Below are 22,500 nucleotides of genomic sequence, written 5' to 3'. Positions count from 1 at the left end.
CCTGTACGGAATAACAAATTGTTTTTAGCGGTTTTGACCAAACGAAAATAACGAAATTAAGCATTTTTATCTTGTTTCTTTTCCTTTTCTTTCATTGTTTTTCTTTCCCCCGCCCCTTTTCTTTTTTTTTCATTTTCTTTCTTTTTTTTCTTTCTTCCTTTTGCGTTGTTCGCGCAACTTCAAGTCATCTTTATATTATTCATTTCTATTCCCTAAATCTATAATAAATGATAATGAGAATAGTAATAATACCAATAATAATAATAATAATTATTATATTAATAATAATAATAATAATAATAATAATAATAATAATAATAATAATAATAATAATAATAATTATAGTAAGAAGAAGTATATGCATACAAGTATATATAAATTTATATATATATATATATATATACATATCATCTGTCTCATGTTCACGTAACGGTAGAGTCCGCGAGTAAGATGACATCACTTCCCAAGATTGTAGAATGATATCATTTTTATTCTAAAAAAGTTATCTGTTTGTTTACTAGTGTTTGTCTTTAAAGAAAATCGATCTACGTGCCATTAAATTTTATATGTATACATATATATATAAGAAAAAAAAAAAGAAAGAAAAAAAAGAGAGGGAGGGAAAAAAATTACGATCTTTAGTTCGAAAGACATTCAACAAAAAAAAAAAAGAAACAAAAAAAAACAAAAAATACATAAAAAAAATTTAGTCGTTCAATAATAAATCATTTCGAAATTTTCGATGTACGTAAAAAAAAAAAAAAAAAAAAAGAAAAAAAAAGAAAAAAAAAGAAGAAAAACAAAAAATACTATTACAAAGTTACTTATTTTTAATGTACACAAACGATGCAGACGTAATATTTTATTTATAAATAAAAAGATTTTTCAAATATAAAAAAAAAAAAAAGAAAAAAAAAATTCAAATACAAATTGTTCATTTGAATAGAAGATAATCGTACGATGTTCTACGATAGAAAAATATTATACAATGATATCCTTTGTCCTTATTCGCTTGGAAGATAGTAAGTGAAAATTTTTTCGCTATGAAAAAGAACAAAGAAAAAGAAAAAAAAAAAAAAAAAAAGAAGAAAAAAAAGAAGGAAAAAAAATGAAGAGAAAAAAGGCAAAAAGAATAGAATACTATTTCTTACGTATTTATATGCGAATTATAAAGACACACACACACATATATATATATATATATATATATATATATATATATATCGATGTTATTTATCAGTCAACAATATACATATATACACGTATATAGAAAGAGTAATTTACATTGTATACGTGTTAATTTATATGTAAACCTAATAAATAAATATATACGTAAACAATCTAACAATTGAGAAAGAGAAAGAGAGAGAGAGAGAGAGAGAGAGAGAGAGAATTTTTCTGAGTGAAAACTCGGAAGGAATAAGAAAAAAAAAAAATGTTTAAATACTTCTCCGTCATCCTACTCCCTCCCTTTACCCTCTCTCCCTCCCAGTCTCCGAAGAAGCTCTTTAACAGGAGTGAAAGTACTCGTCGCACATTCATACAAATATAAACATGTAGTTGTAACAAAAGGTAAAGAGAGGAGGTGAATGAAGAGGAAAAAGAGTCGGAGGAGGAGGAGGAAAAGAAGGAGGAGGAGGAGGAGGAGGAAAAGAAGGAGGAGGAGGAGGAGGAGGAATCTTTCCTAAAGTTTACCACAGTCGGTATCATGCGATATATCGGCTCTCGAGACTCTCTTGCTTATATATTCCTCTTTCTCCTCCTCCACTACCTCCTCCTTTTCCTCCTCCTACTCCTCTTCTTCCTCCCTTACGGAGGTTTCCAGCGTAAAACTCAACGTCGAGTCGTTTAGTAGGACTCCAGCGACGGAATACTCCTCTGCCTTTCGCGTTTTACACATACACACACACACACACACTCTTTCTCTCTCTCTCTCTTTCTCTTTCTCTATATCTCTCTCTCTCTTTATCTATCAATCTATCAATCTATCTGTCTGCCTGTCTATCTATCTATCTATCTATCTATCTATCTATCTATCTAATCTATCTATTTATCTCTTTCTTCCTTGTCGCCATTTTAATCGGAAACGCGTGTGGACTTTTAAACCATTGAGGGAATATTGAATTACGATTTTTTTTTTCTTTATTTATTTGTTTTGTTGTTTTTTTCTTCTTTTTTGTTTTTTTTTTCTTTTTTGTACAAAAAAAAAAAAGAATCGTCATCGACCGTCACCTTCTCTATTTGGATCTTCCGCTATATAATATAGCCGCTTCGTTTTCGTGTAAGTAAAAAAAATACAAATTGAATTGTCTTCGAAAAAAATGAACAAACAAGAAAGAAAAAGGAAAAGAAAAAGAAAAAAAGGAAGAAAAAAAAAAGAAAAAAAAAAGAAAGAAAAAACAAAGAAAAGAAAAATTCGAAATTCTTTCGAATTATTCGTCATTCAACACGATCGTATTATATATTTATCGTTTTATATCATACTATTTGAATTTATATCGATTCATTAATTAATGATAATTATAACAGATATAGATAGTATTATTAAAATGAATTATGAATAACTATTTCTCTCTCTCTCTCTTTCTCTCTCTCTCTCTCTCTCTCTCTGTCTCTTTCATTCATGTTATTCATATACAAATTTTTGTTCTTATAAATTTTCCCGTAAAACACATCGGAATCTGATTAAATTCGACGATACCTGCACGTGAATGATCTAATTATGATACGGTTGACGAAAACCGCACTGTTAATGGATAGATAAACAGTAACACTAATCGATGTAGATTAGAATAATTCATACATTTTGGTATTCGATTTGGCAACGATGGGGGGGGGGGGATCATCCATAATATCATTTGGATTATTCATTAATGGGAATTGATAATACCTGAGTATATTCGAATAAAGACGAACGTTTGATGATAATAATGATTTTAATCGATAAATATATAATACGAACTATCTTTATTTAAAATTAATTTCTAATTAATAGGAAATATTTCATTAGAAAATATTTTTTTAATTTCTAATAACAAATGATAAATATTTACGAAGGATTTTTTTCTTTCTTTGCTTCTTACTTTTTTTTCTTTTCTTTTTTTTTTTTTCCTTTTTATTTTTCTTCTTTTTCTTCTACGCTGTTCTCTTTCAAGTCACACTTGAAGGAAACGTGATAATAGCACGTGAATCGAATTGAAAATCAATCGGTATGAATTTAATGTGTAAACAAATATATACGAATCATTGTATTATATTTGTAAGTAAGTATACGTAATTCATCGATCAATGACCTATCCTAACACAACTCTGTCCAATAATGTATTTCCGTCTGTGCGCGTGGATATATTTTATGCGACACGCGATCGATTCGAGGGAACGTCAAGAGAGAGAAAGAGAGAGAGAAGAGAGAGAGAGAGAGAGAGAGAGAGAGAGAGAGAGAGAGAGAGAGAGAGAAGAAAGACAGATAGAAGACACGTACTTCTATAGAATAATTATTATGATTTTTGTTTGACAGTCAAGATCGATGATAACACGAATATTCACTTTGTTTTATATTTAATTTATATATATATATATATATATATATATATATATATATATATATATATAAACTTGTCTATAGTTTTTGAGTTTCGAAATAAACACTTAATGGATATTTCGATATTTCGAAAAATCTTTCGATAATTTTTTTTCTTTTTCCCCTTTTATTTTCTACGATGGAGATGAAAAATAGAAAAAAAAAAAAAAAAAAAAAAAAAGGAAAAGGAGAAAATAAAAAGCAATGATTTTACGCATCTTACGTACTTAACGCGTTAATTGTAATTAATATCATACATTGTCTACGTATATTTATATATTAATATATACATAAATATATATATATATTCTTTTTTTCTCTTTAATTTATATCGAATTGATTGGCAATCATATTCGTGTTATAAAATGTAAAATAGCGTATGCATTTTCTAATTCAAATAAAATTGATAATATGAAATTTGACGTTGTTGAACAAAATTCAAATAAAAAAAAGAAATATATATATATACATACACACACATACACACAATGAAAATATTAAAAATGGCGATTGATTTTTTTTAAATGATTGACAAGTCACAAGTTACGTATTTGCATAAATCATTTCTTCTCTCTCTCTTTCTCTCTCTCTCTCTCTCTCTCTCTCTCTCTCTCTCTCTCTCTCTCTCTCATTTACCCCCCTCATCATAGACAATACCGTTTCGTAATTTTATTTATGCAACCTTACAAAGTCGAGAGACGCGATATAAACGAAACGTGATAACCGTGTTACGCTTCAAACTACATGCGTTACGGTTATCAAATTAATATACATGCATAGAGTAACGCGATACACTAAAAATGCAATTTCAGGATGTACATATATATATATATATATATATGTATCATAAATTGTAGGATAGATTGTATTACGTATTTTGTGATATTAAAAAAAAAAAAATAAATAAAAGAAAAAAAAAAGAAAAAAAAAAAAAACAAGGAAAGAAGAAGCTAGAAGAAGAAGTCACTTTAATAATCAAAAAAAAAAATAAAAAAAGAAAAAAAGAAAACAAAAGAAGAAGAAGAAGATTGTGTTATCGTTTGAAGATAAACTGGCACAAAATGTAAATGGCACGCTTACGACGACTTACTTTTACCATTTCATTCCGTGATTCGAACGTCAAACGCAAGACGACACAATAACCCGAATGACAAACTTCCGATCGATATATATATATATATATATACATGTGCATGTGCGTATGTATGGATGTATATATATATATATCTATATGTAAATATACATATATGTATGTATGTATGTCTGTCATAATGTACTTACTTTCACGAATCTCAAGAGTTTTCGAGGCCGACTTCATTATGATTCCTACGCGCATTGGCACGATGCCATTAAGAATTTGTTTGTATACAGATTAAGGAAACTCGATTCGAGATGAATAATATTAAAATTATTTCATAAGGAATTTGTTTAAACAAATACCTTATCGAATATAAATTGACAAAAAAATTCTCCTTCTCGATTCTTTTTTCTTCCTTTGTTTTCTTTATTTTCTTTCTCTCTTGCCTTCTTCCTTGCTTCCTTTTTTTTTTTTTTCTTTTACAAACCTTTCAAAGTTAAATCCCCCTCCCCACTATCACCAACAATATTTTATCATTCGATTTATATTCGATTTTACATTCGTTATAATCGATTGATCTTTTTTTTTTCGTGTTTTTATTTATTTACTTTTTTTTTTTTTTTTTTTTTTTGAAATAATTATTACAGTCGTACGATTTTGTACAAATTGTTCAATTTCAAAATAACAAAAAAAAAAATATATATATATATATGTATGTGAATATAAAAAAAAAATGAAACATAAATTTCTTATAATGAACTTTGGTAAAATAAAAAAGATCACGGATCTATTTATATTCTTGTTATTTCAAAACGATAATTATTATATTGAACAATTATATCAAAAGTATTTATTTCTCATGATTATATAATGATAAGATCTTATTAAGATCTTATCTTATACGAATCGATAAAATAAATTTTATCAATGAGAATGATATATATATATATATATATATTCCTGGTAAATAAATTCATATCGTATGATTTCTAATAAACAAATGTTGTTATAATAAACAGTTATATCTATGATAATAAAAAAAAAAAAAAAAAAAAAAAAAAAAATATCTACTTCGCGAGATTGTGAGGAAAAAAAAAAAGAAAAAAGAAAAAAAGAAAAAAAAAATAAAACTAAATAAGATAAACGAGGACAATTTTTATATCTTACGAAGGACGAATATAAGATTTATCGATAAAAATGAAATAAATTATTTCCGATCAAAATGATTTTCGAATGCGAACGTACTACGTGCACGTCGGTATAATAAATTTTCTTTAATTAAATAAGTAATCCATGTGCGAAACTTCGCAAGGAATTATTTATCACGTTAATTATATTATTTCAATATTAAAATTTTGAAATGACGAGAGGATATGAAAGAAAGAAAATCAAAAAAAAAAAAAAAAAAAAAAAGAAGAAGAAACAGAAAAAAGACAGCAGAGAAAAAATGTCCTCTTTCTCTCTCTCTCTCTCTCTCTATTGTTCTTTTTTTTTTTTGTTTTTTAATCAACAATTTCGAATGTATGCTTTTAAATACGTCCGCAAAACGTTTTTATTCAGGCGACTCCAATCCTTTCAAACTTCGTTTACCGTTTAACGCTCGTTAAACTGTCGGCTTAAGCGGCGTAACGCTTCGCCGCAACGCGTTTCCTAGCCGCAATAGAGAGAGAGAAAAAAAGAAAGAGAGAGAAAGAGAGAGAGAGAGAGATGCATGCATTCGCGGCCCCCAAAGTAACAGTTTGAAAACTGTATCGAAGTTGCAAGTACTGTTATAACAGGAAGCACAAATGGCACAAAATGATACAAAATTATATTCATATTATTGTATATTCCATTGAATCTAATAACGATAATGTGCATATACGTATATATATATATATATATATACATATATATATATATATATATATATAAACATCATCGTGTCGATAATTTTATCGTCTAATAAAGAAAAAAGAAAAAGGAAAAGAAAAGAAAAGAAAGGAGAAATGAAAATTGATGCTTTCGATAACGAATTAAGATAATTTGTTTCGTTCTATATTATAATATTAATTTAAACGAGTTTAACACGCAATTCGTGTTAATAGATACGTACAATATAATACACATATTATACATCCACACACACACACACACACACACACACACACACACACACACACACACACACACACACATATATATATACGTATATATGTATGTATGTATGTATGTATGTATGTATGTATATATCGAAAGGAAAGGAATCGAATCGAATTTCCGATTTCTACAAGTGGTATTTTCAAGCCGCAAAGATACATATCTAGTAGACTCTTTTAAAAGGAAAAAGAAGAAGAAGAAGAAGGAAAGAAGAAAAAAAAGAGAGAGAAAAAAAAAGAAAGAGAAAGAGGCGTTGAAAAAATGAAGAAGCAAACACGCACACACACATGCACACACATACACATACATACATGTACACACTGTGGAACGTCAAGATGGGAGATGTGAGTTCTCTCTCTCTCTCTCTCTCTCTCTCTCTCTCTCTCTCTCTCTCTCTCTCTCTCTCTCTCTCTCTCTCTCTCTCTCTCTCTCTATCTCATTCTCTCTGTCACAAGTCGAGAGATCGAATGCGTTCGAGAAACGTGTTCTTGCCGCTGATATTACCGTTAAGTTCGTCCGGTGAAATGTAAAAAAAAAAAAAAAAAAAAAAAATAGAAACAAAAAATGAGTAAAAGAGGAAAAAAAACAAAAAAACAAAAAAAAAGAAAGAAAAGTCGATCATAATGAAAGATAATAATATATTTTCTAAGATTAACGTTAAATTCGATCGAATTAGAATTGAAAGGTGCGTATTAGATTGTACATTATCATTTTGAAATGTTTAATTCGACATGTTCTATATATTAACGAAATTACATTGCCGATGACGTAATGTGAATTTTTGTGCAAGACTCTTGATGCGTTTCTCATTCGAAAGAAAGAGAAAGAAAGAAAGAAAGAAAGAAAGAAAGAAAAAGAAACAAGAAAGATAGATAGATAGATAAATAGAGAGAGAGAGAGAGAGAGAGAGGAGGATTATTTATATAGTAGTCAATATTAAACTTCAATACCTTCAAAGTTTATTTCTATCGATCGCCTTGATGCTATATAATTCTCATTGACATTGTTTATAATAATCACATGTGCGTGTAGGTTGCAAATTATTGCGTCAATTACCAATAATAACGAATATGATAGAAAGAAAAAGAAGGAGAGAGAGAGAGAGAGAGAGAAGAAGCGTGGATACATCTTGTTGGAATGACGCCTTGAAAATGCTTCCACAATGACCTCAAATAACCAACGAGATAGATCTACGCACTTCGCTAGATCCTACCCATTGCAACACTTTGGCTATGCATTAATTTAGCAATTGCTATGCAACCCCGAGATGTAAAGGAAAAAAATATTTGCTATGGTATGAAATATATATATATATATATATATAAAAAAAAAAAAAAAAAAAAAAAAAAAAAAGAAAAAAAAAAAAAGAAAAAAAAATGAAAAAAGGAAAAAGGAAAAATTATTTCTATAATGTCAACATCAAAATATTTTACGCGGGATTCTTTTGTAATATCTTAAGAGTCATAAAAATATAAAGAGGATAAAATATAAACTAAAATATATATATTGTGTGTGTATGTGTGTGTGTGTGTGTGTGTATGTATGTATGTATGCATGTATGTATGTGTGTGTGCGTGTATATAAAAGTAAATAATAAAAGTAATAGAAATAATAAATGTATGATATAAAGTGAAATATAAAATACGTATAAAGTATAATTACGTATAAAAAAAAAAAAAAAAAAAAAGGGAAGAAGAAGATAAATTATCAATCTTCTATAATACAATTTGTTGTCGTATCTAAAAATAAAAAAAAAAAAAAATAAAAAAAATAAAAAAAATAAAAAAAGAAATAAAAAAATTATAAAGCTACAATATGAAAATTGTAACGTTACTTATAGCGGTATAATTATACTATGAAAAAAAAAATTAAATATAATTAAATATAAAAAATTAAATATAATGAGGAAAAAAAATTATAAACTTTGAACGTTTCTAAAGCTGCAATAAAAGTTTGCGTCGATGAAATTTAATAAAATATAAAATAATATATATATAGAAATATAAATGTAAGCGTAACTTTAATATTACGCACATAATTACGTGTAATTAATAATAGATTTAATATTATCAATTTATTTATCTACACGATGATAATGACGTCGAATTAACGATAAGAATGACTTTTTTTCCTTTCACGTGTTTTTTCTTTTTTCTTTTTTTTTTTTGTTCGCGACAAAAGAAAAATTATTTTTCTTTTCTTTCCTTTTTTTTTTCCTTATGTGAACGAGAAAGAGGAAGGGAAAAGAAAGAGAAAAATGAAAAAAAGAAAAAAAAAAGAAAAAGAGAGAGAACAAAAAATAAGTACAACAATGAGCAAAACTACAATGATAAATATTTTCCCAAGATTGTTGTTTTCAATGATTTCAAAATACGGAAAACACATTGGATATATATATTTACGATCGATCGAACGATAAATCAATCATCGTGAAAAAGTCAATGTAACAATGAGCTATCTTTCGATCTTTCGAGGGCTTACAATGTTTTGCGCGTGCGCACGCGCGTCAATAAAAGTGAAAAAGGAGAAGAAAAAGGAGAAAAAAAAAAGAATTAAAGAATAAACAAACCAAAAAAAAAAAAAAAAAAGAATTTCCTAAATTTGACATAACAAAATTTGCACAAATTCGTACGATCTTTACGAATCTTTTGAATGAATGACAGAACATTGATTGTAACACTGACAATCAACGTGTCATCTGTTTTTCTCTTTCTTTCTTTTGTTAAAAACGAGAGAACAGAAGTGAATGATGATGATGACGATGATGATGACGATGGTAAAAAAAAAAAAATAAAAAAAAAAGGAAGAAAGACAGAAAGAAAAGAAAAAGGAAAGAAATGGAAAAAAAAAAAAAAAAAATAAGAAAGATGTCCGACGCGGCCCCTGTGAAAAAGTTGTATATTTTTAGTGCTCATTCATTTCTGCAACATGGAGGATACATACAGAATACCCCAAACGTTTTCCTTTATGTATTTATTTCGGAGAGAACGATCTCGCGAGCAGATGTATCGTTACTGGCTTTAACCTCTAATAAATCCGTGGCGATTAGTTTTCCTTTCCCTCTTTCCTCCCTCTCCTCTGATCTTACTCACCCACATACTAAATGAGACGCTATGGCCGACTTGAAAAAGAAGAGAAAGAGAGAGAGAGAGAGAAAAAAGAAAAGAAATAAAGAAGGATAAAGAGCGCGAGGAATAAACCGGAAGAATGAAATAAAAAAAAAAGAAAGAAAGAAAGAAAGAAAGGAAGAAAGAAAAATCATGGTTTTGACTTTTAAAATACACAGAGTATGTACATACAAACAAATACGTATGTACATGTATATATATATGTATATATATATACATATATATATATCTATATATGTATGTATGTATGTATGTATGTATGTATTGTACTATCATACATGACAGTGATTGTAATAAAATTGCATGACTTGGTCATTTTGAAAATATCAAATCATCTTATTGATTTAAATTTATTTATATATATTTATATATATATATATATATATATATATATATCTTTGAAATTGTCCAGCCAGTTTGATTATCTAGAAAAAAAAAAGAAAAAAAAAAAGCAAACAAAATTACACTATTCGTTATTTTTTAGATTGAACAATAGTTAATTTAAGAATTTTTACATTAATAGTTTATACCTGAATAAATAATAATAGTACTTTTTTTTTATCTTCCTTCCTTTATTATTATTATTATTATTATTATTATTATTATTATTATTATTATCATCATAATTATTATTATTATTATTTAATTTCTAGATAAACAATATCAATATTTATTTATTTAAATATTATTATTTTATTAAGATCTAAAATACTAAACAAAAAAAAAAAAATATATATATATACACAAAATATAATAATTCCTGAGGATTAGTTAAATAAATTTCATCGAGTCTAATCTGTTATTAAACGAACAAATTAATTTAATTAATAACATTATATATGTATATAATATTATTAATTATATAATTAACAATATTATATATTATATATCATAATTATATAAAAACTGTGAACGTTTCTAACGCGAAATATCTAATCTCATTCTTTAAGTGCAATCTTATGCATATTCTTATAATCCAACTAGCACTGATGGATCAACATGTATTTATGCACATACATAAATAAAGAAAAAATATTACGAGCCTTGATTTCAACGACTTTCTATATGGATTTAATAAACGTAAAGATGCGCTCTTACTTTCTGAAATGAAATCTATATTTTGATCATTCAGTCTCTTCGTGGAAACTCTGCACACCAAGTTTATATGTGTGTGTGTGTGTGTGTGTGTGTGTGTGTGTGTGTGTACATACATACATATTTAATTTCTTTTTTTTTCTTCCTCTTTTTCACCGGCCATTCCGGTAAACCAACTTTACAGATCAACGAATCGTGAAACTTGTTTCGAGAGTGAACGATTAAAAAGAAAAAGAAAGAGAGAAAGATAGGGAGAAAAAAATGTGCATTTTAAATACATCAAAGTGCAATACATTCGACGTTATCGATTCGATCTTAAAACAAAGTAGATATCTCGTTTGCAAAAGGGGGGGGCGGGAAAAAGAAAAAAAAGAAAAATAAAGAAAATCTTAATTATCGCGTAGATACGTTTTCTCTTTGTCTCTCTCTCTCTCTCTCTCTCTCTTCTTTTTTTTTTGATGTTACAATCAATAATGAACAAACAAAAAACATATTTGATTCTTGATGCATATATATATATATAGTCATATGTTAATTATAACTGGGCTTAATGTTCGTAAGTTAGGTTACGATAATCTAATGTTTTTGTAGGAAGTAAAAAGACTTTGACCGAAGTTTGTTTCTCGAAAGAGAAAACACATTTGTCTGTGTGTGTGTGTGTGTGTGTAATTGCAAATGTGCATGTATATATATATATATGTGCAGTATGGTTTCAAAAAGAGAAAAAGAAATTGAATGAAAACGTTACTCACTTTACTCGTAGATATTATTTTCTTTACGTGTTGTTTGAACTTCGACGTATAATTTCCTAAAAAACAATGAAAGAAAAGAAAAATTTTATATTTGTCAAATTAAAATTTGTAGATACAAACATACATATATATATATATAATATATACATTTCCTAACCTCTTTTAGTTAGTCTGATTACAACTAGGACGTTACAAAGTCACGTAAAATTATATCGACCGTTTTAATATCCACCTTCCGTTCCGTTCTAATTTCTAAATACATACATACATGCATACATATATATATATATATATATATATATATATACATGTACACATAGGATATAAGTAAATAAAAGACAAATAAATAAATAAACGTCGTTGTACGAAATACAAAAAAAATAATCGCGTCTTCGAAAGCGAAATAGCGTCTTCGAAGTCTATAAAAGGATAAAAAAGAAGAAAACAAAACGATTATATCGATCGTACGTATTAAATTAAATACGTAATTACTTACTTACGTTACAATCGCTAATCACGAAATCGCGATCGTTAAATTTTACCGAACGACGCGTTCGTTGTTCCGTTAAACGAAAAAAAAAAAAACGAAACAAAAGAAGGTATCTTGAAAGTGAAGCGGGAAAGATAAAATTTAAATCCGACAGGGATGTAGTCATTATTAATGCGGGCCTAGGTCACGGGCGGCGGATCAGTTTTCTTCTTCTTCTTCTTCTTCTCCGTCCCTTCTTCTTCTTCCGCCCCTTCTTCTTCGTTCTTCTTCTTGTTCTTCTACAATCTTCGTAGGTGCCGGTTAGTTAGTTCGCGAGAAGGCCAGTGGCCGCGCTCGTGCTCGCTATAAATAATCATGGCGCGGCGATGTCCAAGTATAGACTGTTGGTAATGTGCCAGACTGAGGAGAGGCTTCGATCTATTTTTGAGTCTGTCGCCGCTAGTACTGTTGCTACAAAAACGACGAGAGCTATCTAATCAAAACCACGGACATCGTGGAAACGCCAGAGAATTAGAGATGGAAGAAGAAGACGAAGACAAAGGACAAAGAAGGAGAAAGAGATAGAAACAAATAGAAAGTGAATAGATACATGGACAAAGAGAGAAATAGAGAGATATATAGAAAGAGAGAGAGAGAGAGGAAAAATAAGAATGAAAGTTCACTAATCTTTCCTCTCCCCCCTCCACTTTTTTTTTATCCAATCACGACTCTCTCTTTATTAACTCTCTCTCTCTCTCTCTCTTTCTCTTTCCTTCTCTCTTTCTCTCTTCCTTTCTTCTCTTCTTCTCTTTCTCTGCCGTTTCTGTTTCTTTTTTTTTTTTTCTTTTCTTTTTTTTGGCTAATGTCCCCCTTTTCGTTGAATAGTTACGTTCTAAGTTAACCTTGAGGAGCATCGATTTATCAGACCGATTATGTCAAAGCACGAGGTTACCAGTTAAATAGGATTTAACAACTATAGGTTTCGACGAAGGAGAAATGACCCGCCGACGTTCGCTCCTGGTTAAATCATCGAATCATCGCTCGCTTCTCTTCTCTCGTTTCAGGGTCGAACAAAGAAAGAAAGAAAAAAAAAAGAGAAAAAAGACCGAAAGAGAGAGAGAGAGAGGAAGAAAGAAAAAAAATGGCGCCACTTTCAAGTAGAGAAAGATAGAAAGAAAGAGAATTTTGAATGGAATGGTAACAATAGAAACATACATTCATTAGAATACAATAGATATAAGGATTAAATTATTAATTTTAAAGGATAGTTCGAAATATTAAATCCCTTTGCGTCAAAATTTTTTTTATTACAACGCGATATATATAAGGGAATTAATTTTTACACGATTTTATTCTCTTTAACCTTTATAAATCAATATATCACGATATAATATAATTATATCGTACGAAATAATGATGATGGTGATATTATTACGAAGGAAAGGTTTTTTTCTTCTTTTTTTTTTTTTTTTTTTTTTTTTTTTTTTTTTTATTTCTTTCGAACGATTTCACGTGAAGCATCATCGATCGCAAGGAAAAGGTCATTTAAAATTGCCGCCGTAAAGTGAACGACGGCGGCATCAATATCTGCGCAAGAGCTTACGCGCAGTAACTTCTCTTTCGTCATGAATACGACGAGAGCGTGTCTCTAGTTAAAGTCGATTCGTCATAACTCTTATTCCATCCATTTATTTTATCAATATTCAGTTTATAATATTTCTTCGATTTAAAAAGAAGATTATCTTTTGAAAAGATTTCTATATAAATATATATATATGTATATGTATATATATATATATACATATACATATGTATATATATATATCGATGGTAAACAATCGATAGATATTTAATCGAAAATCGATCATATGATTAATAGTAACATATATATATATATATATATATATATACATACATATAAATTTTTATCTCGATAATATTGTAAAAGTAATGTAAAATAATATTCTCATTAATATATACTTGACTGGTCGTCGTTATTCATTCTGTTGTCTTAAGCCGTTGGTTGTTTCCATGAACGTACTGTAAGCGTCAAAGGGCGCTGCCTTAATCATCCAGAATCGGTGGACTGACGAGTGGTCAGTGAAGTTGTTACGATCTCTATTCGTGAATAGTGGGCGAGGTTTTTTTTCTCCCTCCCTCCCTTCTCCCAATTATCCATAAATTTCCCTTTATTTATATATTTTACGTACGAACGATCAAAATCACGGTGATATAACAATAACGTGAAAACTTTTATTCAATTGTATTATAATTGGTCAAGAATCGTAAGAAATTCAAACGATCGTAAGTTTATATATATATATGTATATATTTGTGTATATATATTTGTGTATGTATTTTATCTTTCACGATACACTAGTAATATGTTATATATAGTTACTTTATATATATATATACATGTACATACGTTTATATAGTTCTTCCGATAAATATCAACTGCCAAATTGGCAACCGACTTGTCAATGAAAATCGATCTGAAATTATCTGGGTCAAAGGGCATCAGCCGTATTGGACATTTGCCGAATTTAAATTCTAATTGTCGATACACCGATCGGACTCGATCACGGACAACAGTTAACGCTTTAGTTTCTCGGTCGTTAGCAACTAGTGTACTGTCATTTAGATACGGCTCCTAAGATTTCTTCGACTTTTTTTCCTTTCATTCATTCATTCATTCTTTCTTTCGTCTTATTCTTCTTCCTCTTTTATTCCTCCTCCTGTTCCATCATATCCATTTAAAAACGAAACAATATTTTCTCATTGATCCTATTCATAGAAAATATTTTCTATTTTGTGATATAATTAAGCCGGTTAATTTCAACGTGAATTGATATTTATAAGATCAGTTCAATACAAGTGTTTATTTAATGACTTTTTACAAATTTTTTTTTTGTTTTGTTTCTTCTTTTGATTAAAGGGAAAAAAATAGTTTTATCAATTTAGTTATATTGACAGTGATAACTTATTGTTATTCTTAGTTTTTATTCTTTCTGTTCTCTGTGTGTGTGTGTGCCTTTTTTTTTTCTTTATTACAACCTTTTGATAAGATAAGATTTATAAACGAATTGGAATATAAACCTTGGTGTAAAGATGTCTCGTAAGCATTCAATAGTTGATCAACGTCCATGGAATAATTTTCAGACTTCAGCGTCAACTAAAACAACCACCATGACAACAGCAGCCAAGTTATACGGCAAGGATTTAAGTGAATATGAAGATGTTGATGTGGATGAATTGCTGGCACAGTTAACGCAGGAAGAAATCAATATACTTGCCAAGGAAGTTGATCCAGATGTAAGATCTAAAGATTCATATGGTATTAAACAATATTTACAATTCTTTTGCATGCGTTTTATAATTTTTCTTGTTATATATATGACTTATTTTTCCATTGTCTCATAGTGTATTTGCGTGTGTGCGTGTCTGTTCTGTGTGTGTGTCTGTGTGTGTCTATGTGTGTATCTATAAATTGGATAATTTAAAATTATATAAAAATATATATTACTTTTTAGGATAGTTTTATGCCTCCATCACAGCGTTGCAGCTATGAATGCGACAAGAGTCCCACAGGGCCACTTAACCGAAAGAAACTCATCGAACACATTAATAAACAAGCATTGGAAACACCAGATAGACCAGAATTAAAACCTTATGTACCTGGAGTTATTAGAGGAAAAAAGGTTAGATTGATGATAAAATTTATGTTACCGATGAATTATTACAGCTATAATATAAATTACTTTATTTTATTTACAGTGGATCCCACCGTCTCAGGAAAGCGCAAAGGAAAAAGAGGCAGAAGAACAAATTGCTATAGATCTTGGCGATGAATATGAACAAGCATTATCTAATGCGACTCAAGAAGAGATTATTGATCTTGCAGGTAAATATATGACATAACGCAGACAATTTGTGACAATTTATTTTAAATATGTAAACGTTACTTTATATAAAAACTTTTTTTACATTTGTATATAGCAATTCTTGGATTCCACTCTATGATGAATCAGGATCAATATCATGCATCTTTATTAAATTCTGGACAGCCTGTGGGATTGGGCTGGGATGGAGTGACAAAAGCTAGTCAACCAAAGCCTTATCCAATGGAACCACCTAATGATACGGACGTTGATGCAACTATCAAACAAGTTAGAGATGATGATTCTTCTCTAACTGAATTAAATTGGAATAATATTAAAGTAAGTAAATTTTTATCATGTACAATATCATATTAATATTAATATGATAATATTAATATATCAATCGCATTATAATATTACATTTTTTCTTTTTATTATATTACATTATAGAATATCTCGGATGAGAAATTTATACAATTATTTGAAGGATTGGAAGGAAATACGCATCTTGAGTCATTAAGTTTAACCAATGTTGGACTTACTGACAAAACGGCACAAAGGTTGGCAGAAGCCATGGAAAAGAACTCTACGCTTAGAGTATTAAAGTATGTACACTTATAATATATATATATATATAAGTTCTAGTGATATTAGAAATAAGTAATAGCTTCGTTTTAAAACTTCACTTTTCTCTTTTTTTTTTTTTTTTTTCTTTTTTTTTTAGTGTCGAGACAAATTTCATAAGCCCACCTGTGATAGTGAGGCTCATTAGAGCTCTTCTTAAGACCAAATCGATCGAAGAATTCCGATGTTCCAATCAGGTAATACATAGAATCAATCTCTTTGAATAAAAATTAATGAAAAATTGAATAAACATAATCTCACTTGTAAAATATATATATATATATATTCTTCTTTTTTTTTTTTTTTTTTTTTTTTATAGAGATCACAAGTATTGGGTAACAAAATTGAAATGGAAATCACACAATTGGTAGAACAAAATCCAACGTTATTACGACTTGGACTTCACTTTGAGTTTAATGATGCAAGACATCGCGTTGCTGCACATTTACAACGTAACATCGATAGGAGTAAGTAAATTATAATTCAGATAATATTACAAATCATTTTATAAATAGCATTTATTTATTTATTTATTTATTTATTTATTTATTTATTTATTTATTTTTTTATCTTTTTTCATACCGTTATTTTCTATTTTTTTTTTTTTTTTTTTTTGTTTTCTTCTTTTTTGTACCAATTTGTTAATATCAATCAGGTCTTACGTGTTGTCGATTAAGCGACACTCTGAAAAAAAAAAAAAAAAGAAAAATATTTTCCTAGGATTTATTGCAGGTTAATTTTATCATTTTTATAGATCCTCCTGATGTTTATATACAACCAATATATATATATATATATATATATATATATATATATATGTTGTATTTAATTTGATTTGTATCCATTTTATCTGAAGAATATAAAATCTGTTGTTTTGCAGTTAAACCAATATAAAATTCAATGTTATTGTATAAATGACATGAGTAATTGATTATTAATATTAAAATTAAAAATGTGCATAGATATCTAAAGGAGATGTATTGTTTTGACAACGTTAAAGAAATTATTGATTTTTCATTTAGATGGGAGCAATTGTATGAGGAACAGTGGAGACCATATGACGAAATGCTTCTAAGCCTTTTTAATCTGCTTCGTAGTCTCACGTAGCGCTTTATTAGCAAATCACTATTCATCCAATCATCCCGCTATATTCATTCATTATTTTTATAGTTAGTGACATTGAGAGGTAATTATGATAACCCTAGAGTGTGACCGTCCAATTATATATATATAAAAAAAAAAAAAAACAAAAAAGATAAAAAAAGAAAACACCTATCATTTCTTCTATCAAGATTTTCTTCAAACAATTGATTCTAATCATTTTATATCAAAAGATATTGTACCTAGATATCTGTATATCTTTAGAAATCAACAAACAAAACAGAAAAAGAAAAGAAAAAAACAAGAGGGGGTAGAATCAATTTTGAACAATTAAATAGAATTGTTAGCAAAAGCACTGAAGATTAGCCATAACATATTCTAATTATTTTGATATTGAACGCTATTATATTAATTTTTGGCTTTGGTATTTTGGTCTTGTTAGAATTGATAAGAAAAAAGAAAAAAAAATACAATGATAATGTTTACTATAAATTAATATAAATTATCTTTTTGGTGGTATATTATAAAACATAAGTGAATAATTCAAATTGATACCTCTCATATTCAATACAGGGATGAGATTGATTAACTTTCTTTATTTTTTTTTCTCTCTCTCTCTCTCTTTCTTAATATCATTGCTTAATTTTTAAACATTATTTTTAAACTATACACATTCTAAATGCAGTATATGAAAAGATATTGGTAAATTTTTAAGATATATATTCTAGGTCAAAATCTTCAATCGTATATAATCATTTTAATCCATTTAGGACGTTGAACACACACAAACGTATCATAATGTATCATTTTAAAATCAATTGCATGCTTTTTTTTTTGTTCCATTCTTTTTTTACATTCTTTTTCTTTTTCTTTTCTTTTCTTCCTTTTCAATATTTTTTTCTTTTTCTTTTTTTTTTTAATTCGCTCATTAATGTCTCTCATCGTTCATCTGTCCTCGCTTTATCACAATCAAACAAACGAATCGTTGACGAATAAAAATTCTTGAACGGTGATATATACATGTATATGTCAAATATCGATCGAGTTAGTATTTTATAATTTATTACATCGTATCGATGATCATCCATCCGATAACACGTGTTGAACGCGTTTTATATTATATTATGTCAGAGTCGTGGGAGGGGAAGGGGGTGAGGAGGAAAAAAAAAAAAAAAAAGAAAAGAAAGAAAAAAAAACATCTTCCTTTTTTTTTTTTTTACTTATTTGTAATTGAGCTTTAATCATTAATTAATATATTTGTCTGGCCAGTCTGTCGTGTGGAACCTATGGAACGCGCTAAGGTCATAGCGATCGGCTCGGGTCGTGACACGTTCACCATTCTTCCTGTAGATGCTCTAAAAAATCGTGCCTAGCGCTGACACGGCGCAGTGAGTAGTAAAGAATAAGATAAATTACAATTGAGAACGAAAAGCAATTTGTTTATTTTATTTTATTTTATTTTATTTTATTTAATATTTTTTTTTTCTTTTTTTTTTTTTAATATCCACCCTTCAACCCCGCCCACGTCCACGTTCATGCCTCCTACCCCCGTCCCCCCTCCTACCGCCCTACAGTTTTGACAATTCGTTTATTATTTAAAAGTGCCTGATGCATCGAGTTTTAACCCGTGACCGATCGATTGCAAGTTTTTATAATTCCCTGAATGAATAATTACCGTATGACAGCCCAAATCATCGTCTTACGTCTTAATCGGAAATTATTAAAAAAAAAAAAAAAAGGAAATAATTTTAAATGTTTCGATCCGAAGGATGGGAGTAGGGGCGGGTGGGATTATTGTGCGATTGTTGTGCGATGAGGTGAGGTGAGAATCCTGTCACATTATATTTGTATATTTGTTTGCGATTTGTTTGTACACATGCATATTGATTATATAATATATGATGATTTTTTATTTATTTATTTATTTCTTTTTTTTTTTTTTTTTTTTTTTCTTTTTTTTTTCTTTTGTCTTGTAATGTCTCTCCTGTCCGATCGAAGATGAAACTTCTTTTTTTTATATTTTTTTTTTTTTTCGAGATCAAGATAATCATCAGAGAATAAATCAATTAAATGCCGAATGTTATTGTTAACGTATACGTTTATTAAACTAACGATAATATTCATTAATCATGCAATCGCATATTCGTGCACGCATCATTTTCACAATTTGTCGTTTTTCCTTTCTTTTCCCTTTCTTCTATTTTTTGTTTTTTTGTTTTTTTTTTGTTTTTTTTTTTTTTTTTTTTTTCATTTATTTATTTCGCTCACATTAAATTCATCATTTCTAATTCATCTCTATTAGATCTTCTAATTACTTTGCTCTTGCCAATTGTAACTGATATACGTATACATGTATAATAATAAACGACATGCACGCAAAAATGTTCCATGATCTGGGATGGGGTGGGGTGGGGGAGGATGAATTTTTATACAAGGGACAAATTTATCAAGGATTTATCATCGAATTGCGTTTATATCGTTAATAATAATTCGACGATCCTTTACCGTTCTCCCATCCCTTTTTCTCCTCCTACCCCTACCCCCTTCTCCCCCGCAACCATTCCACCCACTCACTATTTCTCCAATAAGATTTCTACATACCTACTGTTGTAACATAAGTGTCTCTGTTGTAATTGTCTGATTTTTTCAGGGATACAGGATACATTTAAACTCGAGGGTGAATGTCACCTTTAACTCACGCAATATATATATATATATATATATATATATATATATATACATCTAGATTTTTATTTTATTTCTTTTTCTTTTTTTCTGTGTTCTTCATCTTCTTCTTCTTTCTTCTTCGAAAACGTTCAAAAAAAAAAAAAAAAAATCACAATGTAATTCGATTAGAAATTATTAGATCCAATTAAGATCTAATGACGAATCATATTAATTCGTATCAAAAATTTTTCTCACGAAATTTATTTATTTATTTATTTATTTATTTATTATTATTATTATTATTATTATTATTATTATTATTATTATTATTATTATTCAGATTATATCTTGAGAAAGATGTATATACGTATGTAATTAGATGACACATACGTACACATACTATAAAAAGAAAAGTATCATATATATTATATATGTATATATATATATGTATACATATACATACTATGTTCACACGTATGCATATATATATACACGTACACACACGTACACACACGTAAACACACATATACATATGTACTACCCTATAAAAGAGACAGAGAAAGAGGACTCTTATGGAGAGTCTTATAACTGCGATATATACTTATGATACCTATTCTTTCCCAACAGTACGGAAAGACCTAACGCTGCGGCTACAGTTCAGATTCTTTAACATGAACCACAGGAAACCTGCCTTGATTCAATGAAAGGTAGCTGCCTGCTGTTTGCTAATCGATCGGCAGAGTGGGCTGCGCCTATTTATTTATATATATATATATTTTTTTTGTTTGTTTTTTTTTTTTTTTTTTTTAGTTTTCGTTTTAGTTTTTTTTCTTCATTCTTTTTTTCTGTTTTTCTCTTTTTTTTTTTTTTTTTTTTTTTTTTTTTTTTTTTTTTTTTTTTTTTCTTCTATCGCTAGACAAGACGAACAGTATTATTGTTCTAAACTATTTCGTAGTGATCATGCAATGTCTTTCTATTTATTTATTTATTTATTTATTTTTTTGTCTTTTTATTATTGAAAATAATACCTTAAAATATTGTTGGATTTATTTTCAATTGATCTCTCTCTCTCTCTCTCTCTATCGTGAAATTCTCATCGTACGAGCCGTTTAATGATAATAACGATGTAAACGAATAAATAATTAAATAATGAAAAGAAAAAAAAAAGTAGAAAACAATGATAACGTAATATATTAAAATATTATCTAATAGTGTTAGTAGGATATCTTTTACGTAAATCAGTTTAAAGTTACAATGCTCATTGTTTTATAGCAATGGATCGGATTTTACGCTTGAATAGATCAAGATCTACGATTATGTCGTATCATTTCAATATTATTTCGATCTTAACGCACTGTCTTTTCGTGAACTTTTTTTTTTTTTTTTTTTTTTTTTTTAATCGTCTATCTGTATCTACGAATAAACTAACGCGAAATTAGACTGCTCGTACGATTCTTATAAAAAAAAAAAAAAAAAAAAAAAAAAAAAAAAGAACGAAATCAAAATTAAACTCAGGAATGTTGGTTTTGATGTTAAATCAAATATCAGAAATAAATTGATTTACAATATCGCGATCTTGCATTGAACACACGTGCTCCTATCGTATAAAATTGAAACGCCATGAAAATCAAAAAGATTCTATACGTGTTAATAAAATCTATTTATCCGTCTCTTTTTGTTTATTTATTTATTTATTTCTTTTTTTTTTTTTTTTTTTTTTTTTTTTTTTTTTTTTTTTGATAATAATAAAAAAAAATACAGATCACTACGCAATAGTTAATAACATTATACACAGTTTATCTAATCTGCTCAACGTTAATATAATAAATGCTATTGACAGTTTCGATGTAGCTTAATTAACAAAATGCATCTGATTTGAGAGTACATAGAAACACACACGTACACACACGCACACACATTTTTTTTTAATTTTTTAACGTTTGATTTAAAAGAAAAAGAAATTAAAAAAGAAAAAAAAAAAGAAAA

General features: G+C 28.2%; 1 protein-coding gene and 1 long non-coding RNA gene across 18 annotated transcripts in view; one reads left to right on the top strand and one right to left on the bottom strand.

Annotated features, from left to right (window-relative positions):
* LOC146872363 (uncharacterized) overlaps positions 1-14,758 on the bottom strand; it is a 94,590-nt gene extending 79,832 nt beyond the window's left edge. For 2 of the 7 annotated variants that reach the window (XR_014983369.1, XR_014983366.1), the window contains exons 1-2: positions 12,269-12,778; positions 11,773-11,828 (exon numbers count right to left, since the gene is read on the bottom strand). This is a non-coding gene — a long non-coding RNA (uncharacterized LOC146872363). Of the gene's footprint in view, positions 1-11,772; positions 11,829-11,929; positions 12,025-12,268; positions 12,779-14,221; positions 14,355-14,669 lie in introns of those variants that run through there. The other 5 variants (XR_014983367.1, XR_014983370.1, XR_014983368.1 and 2 more) reach the window with 5 other exon arrangements.
* tmod (tropomodulin) overlaps positions 1-22,500 on the top strand; it is a 69,925-nt gene that overhangs the window by 33,580 nt on the left and 13,845 nt on the right. For 3 of the 11 annotated variants that reach the window (XM_035886470.2, XM_085663073.1, XM_085663076.1), the window contains exons 2-9: positions 15,404-15,556; positions 15,775-15,942; positions 16,019-16,145; positions 16,241-16,461; positions 16,573-16,727; positions 16,847-16,943; positions 17,066-17,213; positions 19,117-19,235. In XM_035886470.2, the coding sequence (XP_035742363.2) occupies positions 15,404-15,556; positions 15,775-15,942; positions 16,019-16,145; positions 16,241-16,461; positions 16,573-16,727; positions 16,847-16,943; positions 17,066-17,213; positions 19,117-19,220 (1,173 nt within the window). In that variant the 3' untranslated portion in view covers positions 19,221-19,235. Of the gene's footprint in view, positions 1-1,856; positions 2,282-14,207; positions 14,338-14,403; positions 14,546-14,709; positions 14,872-15,403; positions 15,557-15,774; positions 15,943-16,018; positions 16,146-16,240; positions 16,462-16,572; positions 16,728-16,846; positions 16,944-17,065; positions 17,214-17,768; positions 17,933-19,116; positions 19,236-21,141; positions 21,222-22,500 lie in introns of those variants that run through there. The other 8 variants (XM_035886472.2, XM_035886474.2, XM_035886473.2 and 5 more) reach the window with 7 other exon arrangements.

Source organism: Vespa mandarinia, chromosome 20 (assembly GCF_050613455.1).
Source record: "Vespa mandarinia isolate Hongniang chromosome 20, ASM5061345v1, whole genome shotgun sequence".
Classification (NCBI taxonomy): domain Eukaryota; kingdom Metazoa; phylum Arthropoda; class Insecta; order Hymenoptera; family Vespidae; genus Vespa; species Vespa mandarinia.
This window is presented reverse-complemented; position numbering and strand designations above follow the sequence as displayed.